This window comes from Larus michahellis, chromosome 1 (assembly GCF_964199755.1).
Source record: "Larus michahellis chromosome 1, bLarMic1.1, whole genome shotgun sequence".
Lineage (NCBI taxonomy): Eukaryota > Metazoa > Chordata > Aves > Charadriiformes > Laridae > Larus > Larus michahellis.
The window spans coordinates 69,452,192-69,470,422 of record NC_133896.1 but is presented as its reverse complement, the minus strand read 5'-3'; the positions used below and the strand labels follow the sequence as shown (position 1 = coordinate 69,470,422).

Here is an 18,231-nt window from a genome sequence, read left to right as displayed (position 1 = left end):
GCTCTAGACTAACACCTAGCACGTAAAAACGCAGGACGCAAGCTGGATGCTGCTCTTCTCACGTACTGGGATTGCTCAGAGGTGGTCTCCAAGAGGACAAGCAGGATTTCATCTCTCTCGCCTCTGACAGCCCTGAGAAGGAGCTCAGGACCTTCCCACCCAGAATTGCAGGAGATGCTGCAGCCAGCACTCTCCCCAGCCATGCGTCGGGGGCTGCCAAGCTCCAAGCTGAGTCAGGCCGTGCTGCAATGCTTGGTGCACGCACTCGGAGTCCACGGGAGGACTGAAAGCCAGCTCCTGAGAGCCTCCTCCTGCAACCCCTCTGCTGAAGCTATCGTCTCATTCAGCCTTAGAGGAGAAGCTCGGCAGTGTCCGAACCACTCAGTGGGGTCTGCTCCCGTAGGCAACGACACAGGACTCCTAACACCTTCCATGGGAGCAGAGCTGCTCTAACACTGAGCGAGCCTGAAAACCCCTCTCCTAACAGCTTGGTTTGAAAAAGGAGAAGAAGAAGGGGAAGACAACTCTGTTTTGCGTGACTCTAAACTGGTAAGAAAAGTTCACAGGCACACCACACCTCTGGCTTCACATACAAACGTGAAGAAAAATGTGTGCATTTACTAATGTGTAGAAAACCAAAAGTTTTTCTACATTTGGTCATTTCATTCCTAGTGAAGAGTCGAGGGATGTTTTAAGGCATCTTTAAAGCTATTAAATCGATCAGTGAATTTCCATTCTTCCTCACGGGTCCTTAGGCACATAATTCCTTTAATTGGTTTTATTTGGAGTGTTTTAGATTAAAATAAAAATTTAAAAAGCTAGGAGGGTAATTTTCCTGATTTCTTTCTGTACAACTAGGTTGCGTTGAAACCAGTAGTTTCAAAATGACGGTAGTAAGACTCTTTTTGCCTTGAGAAGACACCAGTGCACAGCTCCATCAAAAGCAGTGCTGCTGGTGAATGAGGTTAACTCCATTCTAGTCTGGGTATGCGGGAGCTCATGAGACTCTCAACCAGCCAGAGGAATTATTTTTAAAATCAACACTGATGAATTTTCTTCAGGCTTCACCATTACCCAGTGTCAGTCTTTAATATCAGACGCAGGGCTCGTTCTCAGTAGTCCTAAAACCTCCCATTTCTGCTCAAATGCTGCTGCTGCAAGAACCTCACTTTTTGGGTTTTCCCTCTTCACTCATGAAAGGCGTAACCATTCCTGCTGCAGCCTTTAAAAGAGCCTTTGCCAGATGCCTTGCATTCGCTGTAATTAGTTAAATGACCATCCCATTCCTCAGACTTCACACAGTTTAATGACACTCTCCAGCTACAACAAACATGCTACGCATGTCACCCAAACAAGGCTTCGCAAACATGGCTGGAGCGCTGCTAGTCCTCAGTCCCCCTAGAAAGATGATTTAGGCTTATTTCTCAAACATTCGTGTTATGGTAATATTGTAATGGAGATTTTGAAAGGTAAAGGCAAAAAGGAGGGTTTCTTTTTTTTGCATCAACATTAACAGCCGTAGAATTTTAAAACTCAGATACGCCTGTAGGAAAATGTCTATTTATGTAGGAAAATTCTATTTAACATGCAGATGTGTTATTAGAATTACTTACCATTAGTCTCTGATTTTTTCCCCATAGCTGATACCTGTTTGAAGAAGTAATAGCCCATTATTAATGTCGAATAAGGGAAAACATAGCTATTTATAACAGGGGAAAAAAAATAATCTCCATGCAAAGGACAGATTTCCATGCACAACACAGCTCTGCCAAATATGAATATAAAAGTTACAGACTGCCCATGGCTTTCTGTGCCTCATTGTACTTTATTTTATAGATAAAAAGGCAGGTAAGTACCGAAAAACATGTGGAGGCCTAATTGCCACTAACTGACCGTATGAAGGCTAACAGCACCTTCCCACTGGAAAGCCTCCCACAGAAATATTATGCTTTTAACAGCGCATTGAAGTTACCTTAGAAGAAGATGACTTTTCAACTGACTGCTTCTCCCAGAGATTACGTTTGCCAGATACGTCTCCTGGTTTTAAATCCTGTATTTTTAAATTAATGTCAGAGAACAGAAACCAACATTAGTTCAGGTTTATTTTAATTTAGTAAAGAAAAAGTTAGAATGCAACTTCCTCATAAGAAAAGCTGAGGAGCATGCACCAGTGGTTAAATATTACGTTGCCTATCAATTATAAAGCTATTCAGAATGACACTTCACGTAATCACTCCACACATATACGTGCTTTACAACAAAAACTAATCCTACTGCATCTAACGAAGTATTGCACAGACTGGCCATAACTTATTGTGTTCATCCTAGAAAGTACAGTGAAAAGCTACTGCACCATCAGGTTTTTAAGAAAGATAATTCCAAATTTTGCAGGAAAAAACAAGATTTTTTTCTGAAATAGTATTTCTGTTAGGAAGGAATTCAAAAGTAGCTTGTTTCAGTTATTTTGGATTAGAATAAAAATATTTCATTCAAAAATGTAAAAAAAAAAAGAAAAAAAGAATAGGACTTCTCATGCAACAGAAAAGCAGATCCTCCTCCTCATTTTTAAATATAGGTTTCAGGATTAAACGCTGTAGTCCTTCATATCTATTTGGATTTCCATTGCATCCTTTAAAACCCAAGCATGTACCAATCAGTAACCTGACAGAAAAAAACAGGTGAGGTAAAATCATTAAAAAATAATAATAGTCTCTGGATATAAAGGTATATGCAGACTTTAAGCAAAACTCAGTAAAAATGTCAAGCTGCTGCTTGGGGAAAAACAGGGCTACAAATCGAGATAATATATGCTAGACCAGTAGCAGTGCACTGGCTTAAGGGCAGATGGATTGGTATCTGCCACTGTGGTTGGCAAACAAAAGACTCTTGAAGCAATTTTGGATATAAGTATTCTACTTTTCAAAAAGTGTTCAAGTCCTGCATGGTTTCCAGAATCTTGTTCTTGCCATCCATAGATAGGTAGTTTTTTCGGCACATGAGAATTTCTAACGGGGCATAGAAAAATGCTCAGTGATGAATGGAAATGTGATTTCTGCAAGAGGTATTTGCATGCAACAGAGATGCTCTAGAATTGATCATAATTTACAGCCTAAGAGGGCTGCTGATAGTTAAGACTAAGCCAATTGTGTACTTCAAAAAGCAAGTTCAGCTGTAACAAATGAAGGAAGAAAACAGCAAAATTGCAGCAGACCTTATCAAAAAACCACTTGCAGTGGACATTATCACAAAACCACTTCCACAATCCTGAAATCATTTGGGATCTGTGATTTATGTTCACCATAAAACTAATTGAGATCTTTGCTCCCTCTACTTGTAAGTGAATGTTGTTCCAAAAACTGCACTAATCTTGACGGTCACCAAAGCTTTGAACAATAAATTATTTTGGTGGAATGTGATGAGGGTAGGAAGCTATTTGCTAACTAAGAAAATCTATGTTTCTCCCTTTGATTTATCCTGGTAAAAAAAGTAAAAATCACACATTACAGATGTATATCATTCTCCATAGTCAATTATAAACAGGTTTACCTGACCAACTTAGCAAACAGACCCCCAAAGAAGAAGAATAGGAGGAGGGCAGGTTTCTTCAAGCAGAGATATTGAAAGAAGAAAGAACAATCTATTGAGAAAGAGGGAAATGAAGACATAGACAGAAACGTTGGCTGAGGGAAAAACAAGAGGTTAGTTTTACATTATCTAAAAGATGCAACTTAAAAGAGAGGAAAACCTGGAGGCAGATTCTGTGCTGTGTGTCGCATAACAGCGACCACAGTGACATATTTTGGTTTAATATTCATGACCATAAGGACACAGTCTCCATGTAGCGGACATTAGGGACAAAGCTGCAAATTTCAAGGTCCTCTTTGGAACAAAAAGGAGTGCGAATTGAGAAGGCGTTTCAGGCTGCACCTTTTATAAAGGGCACGTGGACTGGCAGAAAAATGCTACACAAGGATATGGGAAGAAAACAGTTCTTCAATAAAATCCCAAAGTTGAATAATTAACACCACGAATGATGCCCTGCCATTCTCCAATATGGACACCTACAGGTCCAGTTCCTCATCCCTACACTTCCCTACTCCAGAATTACCTGTTTCTGCTCCTTCCCCCATCCACACTGTTGCTTCCCACACTCCCAGCTTATTACTTTGATAGCATTTTCTGCTTTGATTCTTGCTGAAGTAATGGGCATGCTAAAGGGCCTTCATTAGAAATTACATTTAGGCTCTTAAAGGATTAACGTATTTCAGTTGTGTTTAAAACTATACTTGGAAGATTTTTACAGGGCAAGAGACAATGCACAATTGTTTCATCCAAGGTCTATGGCTGGTAATTTCTAAATTAATGGCAGGCCGTTCACAGGTGGTAAATTAATGTCCTTCTCTACCAGAGAAGTGCTTCTCTGAGCGCTGTCTTTTTAGAGCACCCCTAAGGCTTTAAGGTGAGAACTGCCTTGTTTCATCCTCCCCCATTTTCTGACTACCCAGGAGTCAGTAGCCTGTGAGCTTCCAAGAGAGGACATGCAGCAAGGTTCCTCCAAAGGCCATCAGCTGGTTGGGGAAGCACCATTGCCACCTTTGCCCCAGGACAGAACCCACCCGCTGGTTATTGCAGGTTTACTTACAGAAGGTTTTGGAGCAGGTGATTTGTTGCTCTCTGGGGTCTTGGTTAACCACTCATTGATACGACTGGAGACACCAACCTTCAGTCCAGCAGTTTCCTGCAAGATAATGAAATCTCACCAGAAGACTTTCAGAATAGCTTTTGCTATATTTTTCATGGTTTAGATTTAAAAACAAAGCTGTCTCAGTTTAATATAGAGGTCCTCACTGAGACTGTGGCTAGCTAAGAAAGAGTCATCCTGTGTGCTCTGAAGATATTGTCCCTATGAACTACACACTACTACTACTACCCTCTAGTTTTCAATAATGATAAATGTGGTCTGACGTAATCATTTCCACTTTAGTGCTAGCCCAAGAATAAATGTTAGACATAAACATGATGTTTCTGTCATAGCTCCAAAGTACAAGGAGAAAAAAATCTTTAGCCTAAAAGACGACACTGGTATAAGTCTAGATTTTTGTTTTGTTGAACTACAATTTTTCAAAAAAGCACATAATAAAGGAGCTAAGTGTCCTAAAATTTAAATCATTAAAATAAATCTTTAAAAGGTTAGAACAAATTACTGAAATATCATGCTATCTGTAATAATCTCCTGTAATAATCCATGGCTCTGTTTTTCAGCTACCATGAATGCTCATCAATTCACATCAATTTATAGAAAGGAAATGTTGCCTTAAGGATTTCCGTAGAAAAGATAAAAGTCTCACAAATGCTTCTATGCATGATCTATAAAACATCAGCATTATCTTGCCTATTTAATCCTCCTCTGCCCCCCAAAAGAATCTTTCCCAATACAAAGAATTGCTTTGTACTCTGCTTGAACTATGCAGATATATTTCTCTAAGATATCTGATGTGCCTCTGGAATGTCTCATAACTTAGCTCAGTATGTCACTAAATTCTTTCGTTATACTCAATGTTGCAGCCACACAATTTTGTGGGTTTCTGAGGACCTCAGGATCCTTTGAGATATTCTTCACCAGTAATGTCAAGGGGAGCAGCCAGGCTTACGCATAAGAACAGGAATGGCAAGGTCAGGTCCATAACATAATTCTTTATAATCACTATGTAAAATTAAACGCATACCTTATTTGGTGTTCCTGTCCCAGAGGGTGATGAAAAAACATTCCCTTTCTCCCACATGCTTTTGATATTACGGACACCCTCAGCTGGAACATGAAGATCGGAGGCTGCTGGCTTAGCTGGTCTTGCAGCCTTTGTGCCCTGCAGAAGAATTGAGGCCAGTTAGTGTTTGGCATAAAGAGTCGGCATCGCGGGGTGGTTTGACTCGGGGGCAGTGCTGGGGAATGCTGCAGCTGTAAGTGGTTCTAGTGATGGATGATCACACAAAGATGGAGAGGAGTACCCAGCTCAAGAGGTGCCACTGAGACTCTCCAGCTTTTGATTTGCAGTTGCACTCTTGACACGACCAGCTATGGAAACTGCAATCACTTAGATTTTTGCATTTGTTACATTTCTAAAGCCCATCACAAGCCTCAGCTCTACATAGAACTGCTCCAAGGCTTTAATTTGTCCTCTTTCAAGTCTCAGCACCTGCACCCTGTAAGCATGGTTCTTTTAGGGACACAGCTAAGGAAATCCTTGTGCAGAGGCAGGGGAGAAAGGCTGCTCTGTCATTCAGCATCAGATTCTGCTTCACCTGGCCCAGAAACTTAACCTCATAATTTAGGATTCTAGGGGAAAATTTCAGCAATTACAGTATATTTGGAATTAGGTGTTTTTTTAAAGAGTGGGATTTTGGGGGATTGGGGTTTTTTTTGCAGTGCGTCTTTTGCGTGGTTACCAAAAACGCTAGACCAAACTTGTCCTATTTCCTTTTTTTTCCCCCCAAAGTTCTTGTATATTCTACATAACACAGATTTGAGAAGAATAAGAACCTGTACAAACTGTGGCTTTGCCTCTCTAGCAAGTCAGATTTGGCAACTTTTGGAAAAATCAGAAACTCAGCAAAGGAATAATTTCAGGTCAGATGGGAGCTGCATATAGCCATGAAGCTGTGCTGCCTGCACCTTGCCGTAGAGCTATGCTTTTTAATATCTAAATGGAGCATAAAGGCTCAGGACCTTAGCACAGCCCTACTGAAAATACTGGTGAACCAAACATGAGCTGGTGCATGGGCTGGTCCGTTGTTTACGGGTTGACAAACCTCACTATTACCTAAATTTCTTATGACAGATGGAGCTCTAGCTTGAAAGCATCCGCTCTCTTTAAGGAGTTTCACATCAAACCCCAGTGCTAAATTGAGGCCCTTGGTCATTCTAGGGTGGTTATGTCTCATCCAGAAAAGGCGCAGGGTCAAGAGAAGAACACAAGCTATTTCGATGATATGGGAACTATTGGGTGCCATGCTGACATTCATCTCTAACTGCAGTGTTTGAGCTACCTTCAAGTTTGTCATAGGTGCTGGAGGCAAGCCTGAGCCTTCAGCACTGTCACACATGCGACTTTTTCATCGGGAAGTGACACACGGTATAAAACCCTCCAGCACTGATAGTCTTCCTAGCAGAAAGGTTATAAGGACAGCAGTCACGCAAAAAAACTTTGTTATTTTATCTTTAATTGCTAACGTTTCCTTTAAGTTAAAGGAAATATATAAAGCCTAACCAATTAATACCTTAATGGAATACCATGCTTAGACTCTATATGTGAACAAGAGGGGAAAAAGAATCCAGCAGGGAATGAAGAAGTGCTAGACCTTAATCACAGCTATCAAAACAATATCTCTTTTTATACTGTTCTATTCCCACGACTCTTATCAACCCAGTGCAGTTGGCCTGCTAACCACTAGTTTTCACATTGCCTGTACTCACTGACATATAAAAACAGCTAAAAAAACCCTAAATAAACTAAAAAACCCCACCTACTTTTCCTTCTACTATGAAAATAAAAAGCCCTTAATTCCGTCTTCAAGACACATTATTAGCCACTCCTTGTCAAAATCACCTGGGGTCAGTTTCTGCGTTTTATTTTCATTCTGTTTTTCCTTTGTCACTACTTAACTCCCTAGTTCACTAAAGTGTCCGTCTTTGCCACGGAATTTCACTCTGAATTGGCAGCCAATGACACAGGCCCAGTTCCTTGCTCTCCTAAATAAGCTGCTAAATCAGCTTTGCTCGGGATGACTATCAGCTCTCTGCTGATAGTAATCTCATCAGCTGAGAAGAGGATGTGGCTGTCACTCAAGAGGTGCTGAGTCCTTCAGGAACTACTCCAAGCTTAAAAAGCAGAGTAAATTGTAGCATGAAAGGGAAGACACAAATCTGAGGTTTTGTTTAGTAGATGTTGGTTATAGGCGTGCCTCAAGCATTTTGTTCCTGAAGTCACATTAGAAAGAGTTTGTGACCTAAAATCCCTTCAGTTCTTGAACAGTAAAACATAGGCTGATTAAAGTCCCAAACGCCATTGCTAACTAGAGCCATCGTGACCTGGAATTAACTTACCTCAATTGCACTAGTGTATTGCTCAAGTCTGCTGTCAATCTTTGAGACAACTGCTGTCGTGTGGGTGGGTTTCATACCACTGTAGGAAGCAGAAAAAAGAGAGAAAAAAAATATTATTCCCTCCAGTTAAACGCTGCTGTTTTGACCAAACCTACTGTTTCATTGCTTTACCTCTTCTGAGCGGATTTGTTCAAAAATTCTGCTCGCTCCTCTATCTAGAAAAGAGAGAAACAAGATCTATAAGTTTAAAGTTAATAAAAAGGCAGCCTTTTTATTAGCCTTATTTATTAAACGCAGCTACAAGGCCAGGCTAAAATGTCATTTTAAATGTCAAACGGTCAATCTGAAAGAGAAGCATTCCAACAGAAATCACCACACACACAGGTTTTATAGTTAGGAGCCTATTATGCTACAGATTCATCAGGGTGGATATATTTTCTGCATTAATGCTTGCATCCTGCATATTTCTTCAGTGCCTCACTTGTAACAAGAGAATAAGCCACCAATATAGAAAGAAGAAAAGGGAAGAAGTCTATTTTATAAAAGGGGTTGATATTCACGAAATCTATGTCAAATTTCCTCATACTTCCCACATAAGAGCAAGTATGTATCTCCTGAGACAGACAGCAAATTTAATAAAGTTTTTCTGAGTTGAGACATCAGACAAGGCCAGGTTTGGAGCTCAGCCACATACCCCTATATCTCATGCATGCTTTTGCAAGACACTGACAATTTAATTTGAGCTCCAAAAAACCAATCAGACTATATTCTGCTCAGGTTCAGCAGGGTCACTGCTGAGTCAACATCCACCAGCTGTTATTATACAAAAGGGCATCTTACATTTCATCATTATTTCCTACTCTGTGTATAGGAAAATATTGTAATGTTTCCAGGGAAGAGGAATCATGAAGGTCTCATAAGACTTAAGCCAAATCTCTCAATAATGTGAAAACAAAAAGACTTCATCCCTGAATAAAGTTTCAAAACATTTCATGAAGGGGGGGGGGGGGGTGTGGTGTGTGTCTATTTGCATTCTGAGTCAAGAAATACTTTAATCAGCTTCCTCATGACTCTTCCACATCGCATTGTTCCACTTCTTGTTCCAGGCTCTACAGTTTCACCTAAGAGTAAAATATACACCGGCAGCTCCAGGGGACAGAAATCACTATTAATCAGCCTAGAGGGATATCTGGGGATTTCCTGGTCTTGGTACGGCTTGCCCATTTTTAAGTTACTTTAACAGCGACTGCTGTGGCATTCATGCCTTTAAAATAAGGCAACGACAACCATTCCTTTAAATGGTCCTCCTCGGTACCTTTGAGCATCAAAGGCTGTACCAGAATACTAAATCCCACAGCAATCCCATCAAAGGGCACGCACGCTCTATTTTTCAAGCCCATACAAGCAAAAACTCAGGCAGTTCGTTTCTAGTGCAGAATTTGCCAAACAAGCTCACAGGAGGAATGCCAGCTAGGATCAATCCATCTCAAAGGCACCTCTAAAGCTCTAAAAAAATATATTTACAATTTACAGAGTAATTTACATTAACAGGTTTGGTTGCCAATATATGATCTAAATACAGTCCTTGGTGGAAAGACGGGCTTTGCCCGGCTGTGCACCAACAGTTTCAACGCACTGTTGTCACAAGGTGGCAGCAATAGCCCAGGCAGGAGCTGAAGAGCCATGCGCACCCACACCGGTGCGGAGCTGCGGCTCGCCCTCCGCCAGCCTTAAAAACTTTCCAACTTAGTTTGACCCAGAGGAAACACGGTCAGCATTGCCGTAACACAAGCAAGTAAAACTATTTCATTAAAAGCGATTAAACGGGTCTACCATGGTAACTTTAAGCACATCACCTCTCCTCGACTATGGTATAGTAGGAAAAGTTTCCCGCAAGGCTGATTTCTGGGTCATAACCAGCAACACATTAAAATGGCGAGTTAGACCAACAAGAGCCGCTGGTTTCTCCCCTGCTCTGCGTGAACGGGTAACTCCCCGACTGCATCAGTGAAATCCTGGCTAGCAGCAAGGAGGACCAATACAGACTATCAAAAAACCAGGACTCAGGGTCACCATCTAAAAATTAATTTAAAGCATCTTCCAGTTCAGATGAACTGAGATTCTACACAAACACTTAGAAAAGGGACAGATCTTAAAAGATCCTAACAGTAGGCTCTTTATAGTCTTCCTGTGTTCAGGAAGGGGAGATATTTCTACACAGCAGGACAACCTGGCTTCAGTAGGTACTGGTGCAAGAGGGGGATAGGTCTGGGGGGGGGAAGAAGAACATGTATTCTTGGGGTTCTAGTAAAAAGACATGGGGTAATTCTTTACCCAATGGAAACAGCAGTTCTCAGAGCACCTGCTGTGGTATCAGGAATAAGTCAGGGATTGTTCAGCACAGGTGAGTGTGGAAGCAAACCAGAAAATAAGTTAAACAGGAAAGCAGAGTTAGGAAGTGACCCTCCGAGCTGAACATGGTCCTCTTCGCAAGGAAGCAGATGCCTTGTGGGGATGGATAACACATTTTCTGCACATCTATATGAAAATTTGTTCTAGAGTATCTTCCTCAAAACATAGTGTGCATGGAACAGAAGCACACATGGAATACACAGAGCAAACACACCTGTATACACACGTGTATTCAACATATAGGTCAAATACATTTAGACTACACAGCAACATCTAAAGGTCATTTATCCACTGCACACCACACAAACTCCATGCAAAGAATTTAAAATGGTTGGCACATACAGTAAACAGTATTACAAAATAGATCTGTAAGAGAAACAGGCAAAGCAAGGTAGTTACCACCAAATGCAAGATATTTCCTCAAATTGAGACCAAGAAAAAAGAATAATCTTTTTGCTGCATTCATTATAATGGGGTCTTGTTAAATAACTTGGGACTATGTTTTGTTACCCTGGAATACTTTCCAAAGCCTCTGACACAGAACACATATGTACTCCAAAGTCAACCTGCAGGTCTTTAATTAAACTATGACCAGAGAGAAAGAACACAGGATCTCAGGCTGCATCTCTTCCGAATAACCTCGGTGTTTGAAAGTTAAGCTTTTAGTCCAAACCACTCATTTTAGTTCCCTCTGTAGTCAGTGGAGAGACAGAGGAGTTCACCTCATCCTAGGAAAGGCGGGATTGCATGTCCACTGAGGGTGGTGCTTGCTCTCTCTATTAACTACCAAAGAAACTGAGATTAGACAACAAAATACCCACCCATACGCTGGTAAAGTCAGATGAAAATAAACCAACGGACATAAATCAAAACCATGTGGAGTCTCACACCTGATTAGGGCCTCACTCAATGGGGCCAGCACATACAGGTGGCAAGGAATAAATTAAGCAAGATGTTATACAAAGATATATGTATGTATTTATTCCCACTGAATACTATACAGACATGTTTTGTTGTCTGACTGTACAGGAGGTTTCTTGACTATTAAAAATGAAGATAAAGTGTGGGCATCTTCCATCTGTACATCCTCCAAGGACAGAAACAGAATGAAAGAGGAATGAGTTAACACACAATTTGACTTGGGAAACAAAAAAAATCTAGATATTCCCAGTAAAATGTGTTTCATACAAAGATATTAAATGATTCTTAGGAATTTTCAATTGTGTATTAGATATTATGTGCCAGAAAAGTATTATAAACTGATACATAGAAAAACTCTTCTCAAAAAATGGGTCAAGGAACAAGGGGAATAAGAAATGCACGCAGAAAACAGAAATCCCGGTATTAAAATTTTGCCTTAATATTTCCACCAGGTTGTTCTACGCATTGGATCCATTTTGAGGGGCAGTCCCTGGGAGTAAAGTGGCTGCTTCTTGTTCTTCATGAGTGGCTCACATGGTCTTTTGCTTCATTAAGCACAGCTAGGCTTTTTCCTGCTGTCAGCAGCATCTGTGCAGAGCGCACCAATTTACTCCAGTTTACCTGCCAGACTAGAGTGCTGCCATCAGCATCAAAGATGGGGAAAAACCAAACGTCACAAATCCTGTTCTTACCATTCTATCTTCCCTTTGCTGTAAGAGTAGCTCATCTAGGAAGAACTGACCATGTGGAATCTAATTCTTTCCAGTCACTGCTCCAGCTGCCAGGTATTGAAAGCAATAATGAGATAGGACAAGACAGGTCTTGAAGGAAAGAAAAAAAATAAATCTCAAGCCCTGAAAAGTCCTATCTTCTGGCTAAGCTGCCAGCATTGCCTTGCAGAGAGTGCCGGCTGCCACATCAGCCCATGTTTCCCAGGAAAGACAGGAGCTACCCCAGGCTCCCAGCCTCCTGCCATTGCTTCCTCCCATCAATGCCTAACTGCTTTTGCATTTCTGTAGTGGTGGGGCTCACTCCCAACAGGAGACTTAGTATTGAAATATGCTTTTCTCTCCTGATCAACCTAGAGAATAGTTATACAAGAAGTCAATAACACTCCTTCCCAAAGAAAACATGAGGAATGAACTTGTCTAAAAAGGAAAATGAACGTAGATTATGCAGGAAGTCCTATTCTTCTACTGCAGCACCATTTGTGTGAACTAAACTAGGGAAAGCATGAGCTAGAGCAGGACAGGAGTGCAGCAGAGATGGTTCCAGTCTATGTCCTCGTAACAAAACCCAAGAGAGCGAGCAGAGACTGGACAGAGGCTTGGTACTGCTGCTACTGCCCACAAGGAATCCACCAGCCCTGAGAAATCCAAGCTGCTTCTGTCCCTGAGCTAGTGACAAACTTAGCCTGTATTTTCTTTGCATGCTTCCTCTTCGCTGTCCCCTCAGAAAGGACCAGCTCTGGTCCTGTCACTGGGAGGACTTCATGCTGCAGTAGTAGTTCTGCTGAAGTAGTGTCTCAGGTTTCAGGGAAATACTGCATTTAACAGTTAAACCAACAGGACTTGTCAGCACACTGTGTAGGCTGTGATTTGTTAGAGGCCAGACTAGATAATCGCGGTAGTTCTTTCTAAATATAAGCACATATGTATATTATGTCCGTGCTTGTATACACACATTTAGATATGTGCATCCATGAGCCATGTAATACTCAGAGATGAGTTGCACAGCTTGGTCTCTCAATTCTGAATCTGCATGTCATGCTAGTCCACGTCCTGCCTGAAGGATAAATCCAGTGTCCACAAGATGGTAATACGCCACACACTTTTTCAGTTTGCCTCCCTTCTTTCCTTTGTTCTTGTGGCTCACTTGGTAAACAGCATGCCCTACTTTCCTCATCTAAGTCACTCCCAGGAACTTCTTTTTCTTCCCAAAAACTTATCACATCAAGAAGGACAAGGAAGGAGAAAAAAGGTACTTTGCAAGATTGTGATCTAGGAGAAGTCAGAATGTGCACATGTATCATACAGTATTTTAATACTGAGCCTCCCTTTTTGCATTATTAATTCCACCCACCCACCCACAGTTGTGCATTTAGGGTTCTCACATGACTCATGACACATCTAACCAGACGATACATTCATCAAGGGAGAAAATATGTGCCAGATGCTTTACAAGTCAAAAGATAACCTGGGCAGTGCATAACAGGCAATGAGAAAGCTATGTACCAACCTGGTTAGACTAGCCTGAGAACTCTGTCCAAATGAAAAGTAACAAAATACACTGTCTTCTAAAAACTGGAGTTTGGCATCAAATTTGACATCAGGTTATTAAAATGGAATTATTCTCCCCTCAGCTATTGACCACAGAAGGCCAAGGAACAGTTTAGGGTGTGAAGTTCAAAATCATTACATATCTACTCTGGCCACCCACAGACACTGGACAGGAATATGTACAGTATCACCAAATTCTCAGAGAGAGAAACAGAGGAAGAGGAAAAAAACGTGCACAGATTTTCATATATCAGGTTTTGTAACAAACTACTTCTACCTAACAAGCCATAAAACCCAGCAGCAATAATAATCATAAAAAAATCGGACCTTGATGCTTCCAGCTTTCCTCTAAAAATACACTTAGTAGAACAGCGTAGCATCAGTCCAAAAGTTCTCTGAAAGCTATTAACCTCCTGCCAAATCCGGTGTTTTTCCCCACTCTCCCCAAAATTATGATCTATATATTTCTATTATGTGTCTTCAAATATAATTCCCTCTCTTCTGAGTCATCTGTGAACTAAAGCTCCAAATGTATGTCATAAAAGGCATCTCAATAAACAGAAAGAAGAAAAAGAAGCCCTTCCAGGAGGGCCGGGAAGAAGCTGTACGTTTATAATGTCTGTTACTGACATGGTCTTTTGCAACCAAAATGGCAAGACCAGGTTTATCTATGAGGAGCAAGTCGTGAAGCTTGGCAATCTTTGTTTACAGCTGTATGTATTCTGTCCTTGTATTTCAGGTTCAGATGTGTCTGAGAAGTCAAAGGCAAGTCTAGTCAAAACCATTTGGACACTGTATTTGCTAGAACTGGAACCAAAACAGTACAGGGCTGAAACTCCAGATTGGTTCAAAGCATAGCTCTCTATGAGCGGAAATGTAATTTTGACCAAATGCAGTTTATCACTCAAATACAGTTCTTAATCCCATGGAGATCCACTTCATGGTCCAATGAGCTCCTACCTGGTTCTCTTCTCTCCTAGTGCCCATTAAGGAGCCTTTTTTGACAACCATTTTGGATTCTTAAATGACTAATGTCACAAAATGAGAAAAGGAAAAGACAGTTCAAAACGACTACTAGATCTGTATTTTGAGCTTGAGTTGAGAAAGCAACTGGACTGAATACCAAAACAAAGTTCCCGATAATTTCAGTGGGGCCAGGATTCCTCTTCCATGCTGAAAGGCCATTTAATTGATTTATCCGACTTCCAATATAATATAGGCCACAGAAGACCACTTAGAAATTCCTGCAACAACAGCATGGTTTTTTTTTTCCCTGTTATGTAAGAATATGAAATCCAGCCCAGTACTTCTAAATGTTATTTTTAGAGGGATTAGACATAAACTAGAACTCCCATATGGGGCAGTTTCAATTAATGACGGTTAGGCTGAATATGCTTAAAGACAAAGTAATCTGGCAAGGAAGAAAGTGATTGTGGATGCGGAAGGAGAGAGAGAACATTTGTGATCTTTATCTGTTCTAGTTCACAAAGCACTCCTATAAGAAATTAACATTGAAAATCAACACAGTAATACAGCTCTAAGTTTCCAAAATAACTTTCTCTTGAAGGTGAAGATCCTTTTTGGATATTTTTCATCAACAAGAACAGGTAACTCCCAGACTAAACTCTATTTTTAGAAAGGATCTCTAATTTTCAGTCATCCCAAGGTATGAAGTCTTTCAGCTAAAGGTTTCAGGCTAAGGTCTATTTCAGAGCAACGTCCCAGGTACTGCTTTGTACGGAAAGCACATGGCTATTGGTTTGGACTGCAACCCCCATTGCTTTTTACATACTATATAGATGTTAGTGGGGAGGTTACCTTGAGAGATGAACCTTTAGGACTGAAACATTTAAATGGCTTCTTGTCTTCAGATACACCGTCTTCTGGCATCTTTTGACGTTTTTCAGCAGCTTCAGCCCTTCTCCTTTCAATTTCTTCCTTCATCCTCTTCTTTTCCTCCTTAAAAAAAATATGAATGGTCATTTATTCTTTCAGAAACTACATCACCGTTACAGAGCTTTGCAGTCCTGCAAACATTGACCAAGTTTTCTAAGAACAGATTTTATACCAGTCAAAAAAGTTCAGTGATCTGTCTGAAATCTAGCAACATACTGCTGCTAATCCATCACAGTGTTAAGGAAGCAGGGAAGACAGCTAGTCTGTGCTACTTTAGCGCCTCACAGTGAGGTCACCAGATTTACTGCCATATAGTGCCACTTAATGAGAGAAAAAAGCACATTTATAAAAATATTCAAATTCTGTTTCTCTATATCCTCATGTATCATCTTTGTACTATTCTTCTGCCCATCTACTCTGGCACTTGTTGCGCCAAGGATAATACTCCACAGGGAAAAATCGGTAGGTACCCAAAAAAGTGAAGATTAAATGCTTACAGTTTCCCTCCCAAAGAGATAAGATGAGTTTTTACTTCATAAACTACAAGTCAAAGCAGAAACCCTCAAAGCACAACCATTGTGAGCACTGCTGGTCAGATCCTGCTGACCAGCAAGGCATTTTGCAATCTCAGCATCTATTGAGTTCTACTGTAAAGAGTTTAGTATAATAAAGCAACTGGCATTCAGCTGGCAAATACTATTATTATTCATCTACCATTTGTTTTCCAAACAACTAATATTCCTAAATGATGCACCAGAGATTTGGAAATCCTATTTATAGAGTCCCTTGGCAGAGGACGTACAAGCAAACAGATGTGCTTGGGTACTCAATATTTAAATAGACAAGAATATCTTCCTAATGAGATCTAGCCCATCATAACTATATATAACATTAGTATTCCAGCTCATTTGCAGCAGACAAATTTTGACATGTGCTCTGTAATTCAATTTGTGTAATGTCAAAAAGACACCCCGAATAAGTTAAGAACTCTGTGGCTATAACACTGCCCCCAACATTTTGTATCTCCAAGAAGATAAGGAAGTCGTAACTATCGAAGATGAAATCCTGACTTGTGAAGGCATTTATTAGATCCCCATCTTCCCCGAGGCTAGCACTGTAACATTTCTTTCTACCCTGCATGACTGCATGCTTTACCTTGCATCCTCCACTAGAACATCTATGTGATGTGGTCACTTGATAACAAATATGGCATACTTGCAGTTGAAGGTTAGAAAACAGGGTGATTTTAATGCTGGGTAGCATATTTAAAATCAAAGTCTGTCATGACAGACTATCTCCACACAGATGCTAAGAAACAGTGATGCCCAGAAGAGCACACAAACCAGCGGGCCCAGATAGAGGGTGCAATTTGAAGCAAAGTCACAGCAGCAATTCCCCACACAGCAACATCAGATCCAAGAAGGAGAAGCACGCTTTAGGCTGTATGCTTGGGTTTGGTCTTGCCTTCCTTGTTGCATGTTCCTTCCTCACCTATGAGCCAGTCTCCCATGGCTTCATTCTGCCCTTTTGTTAAATACAGGCACATCAGCCTCCAGCTTCAGCAACGTCGTTATCAGAGTTATCAACTAATGCAAGGCCAGTGAAAGTAAACTAGTAACAACACGGGGATAAAAGCAGAGTCTGATACATCATATCTTACACTTACCTCCTCTCTGGCTTTTCTCTCAGCCTCTTCCTGCTTCTTCTTCTGCTCCTCTTCCTCCAGGATTTTCCGGCGCTCCTCTCGCCTTTTCTTCAGTTCGTCCAGCTCTGCTGCTGCCTCCTGCTGCTTCTCCTTCAGCTTCTCAAAGTCCTCGTTCTCACCTCGGCGACGGCGCTGATCTTCTAGCCGCTTTGCAACCTCGGCCTGAGACCCCAGCTTTGCTTCCTCAGCATTTGCAGTCCCTTTCAAATTGGAGCGGCTGAGAAACAAATGAAAAGGAAGGTGATGCACCACTGGTTTTCCCTTCCTGGCCACACGCTCACCAGCACGATGAGAGGCTGGCACTCAAAGGTATTGCCTTATACGACCTTTTGCTCCTTGTGAACTACAACAGGCCCAAACCATTTTCATCAGGACTTAGTAGGCTGGTATACTACAAGGAGCACCTTTCCCATCTGCTGCCAGTGAGGAAGGAGTCTCTCGTGTGCTCGTGTGCACAGAAGCTGCACCACCCTGCCTGAGAACTCAGGCCACCTCCATTTTTAAGAGAATTCAGTAACTGAGCTTGAAATATTTAGCATCTCATGTAACTTCAGCAAGAGGTATCACATCTCATCACCATCTCTATGGTCTACAGTAAACTGTTACAGTTTCACACTTCTGCTGCGCAATTTGTGTACAGAGGAAACACTTCCAAAAGCTTATTATACTTCATACAGAAAAAAAAAGGCAACAGAAAGCCGTAACTAATTCCTCTCTGTTGATTTTAAATGAGATAAAATCACCTATAAAAGAGTCATAGCAAAAATACTATACTATGTTCTGTGTAATAAAAGATGCATTAATCCTTTGCTTTCAAAGGCAAATATTTTTTATAAACCCTCTAGAAAGAGACGAGCATCTTTGGGGACAGAACAACTTATTTGACTTGGGGAAAACAGGAGGGGACAAGAGAGGGT

General features: G+C 41.0%; 1 protein-coding gene across 14 annotated transcripts in view; it reads right to left on the bottom strand.

Moving 5' to 3' along the window:
* Nucleotides 1-18,231, bottom strand: part of CALD1 (caldesmon 1) — a 197,374-nt gene that overhangs the window by 1,762 nt on the left and 177,381 nt on the right. For 13 of the 14 annotated variants that reach the window (XM_074585194.1, XM_074585231.1, XM_074585260.1 and 10 more), the window contains 8 exons: nucleotides 17,276-17,531; nucleotides 15,532-15,672; nucleotides 8,273-8,316; nucleotides 8,102-8,180; nucleotides 5,727-5,864; nucleotides 4,643-4,738; nucleotides 1,973-2,050; nucleotides 1,614-1,647 (listed from right to left, as the gene is read on the bottom strand). In XM_074585194.1, the coding sequence (XP_074441295.1) occupies nucleotides 1,614-1,647; nucleotides 1,973-2,050; nucleotides 4,643-4,738; nucleotides 5,727-5,864; nucleotides 8,102-8,180; nucleotides 8,273-8,316; nucleotides 15,532-15,672; nucleotides 17,276-17,531 (866 nt within the window). Of the gene's footprint in view, nucleotides 1-1,613; nucleotides 1,648-1,972; nucleotides 2,051-3,545; nucleotides 3,638-4,642; nucleotides 4,739-5,726; nucleotides 5,865-8,101; nucleotides 8,181-8,272; nucleotides 8,317-15,531; nucleotides 15,673-17,275; nucleotides 17,532-18,231 lie in introns of those variants that run through there. The other variant, XM_074585250.1, reaches the window with a different exon arrangement.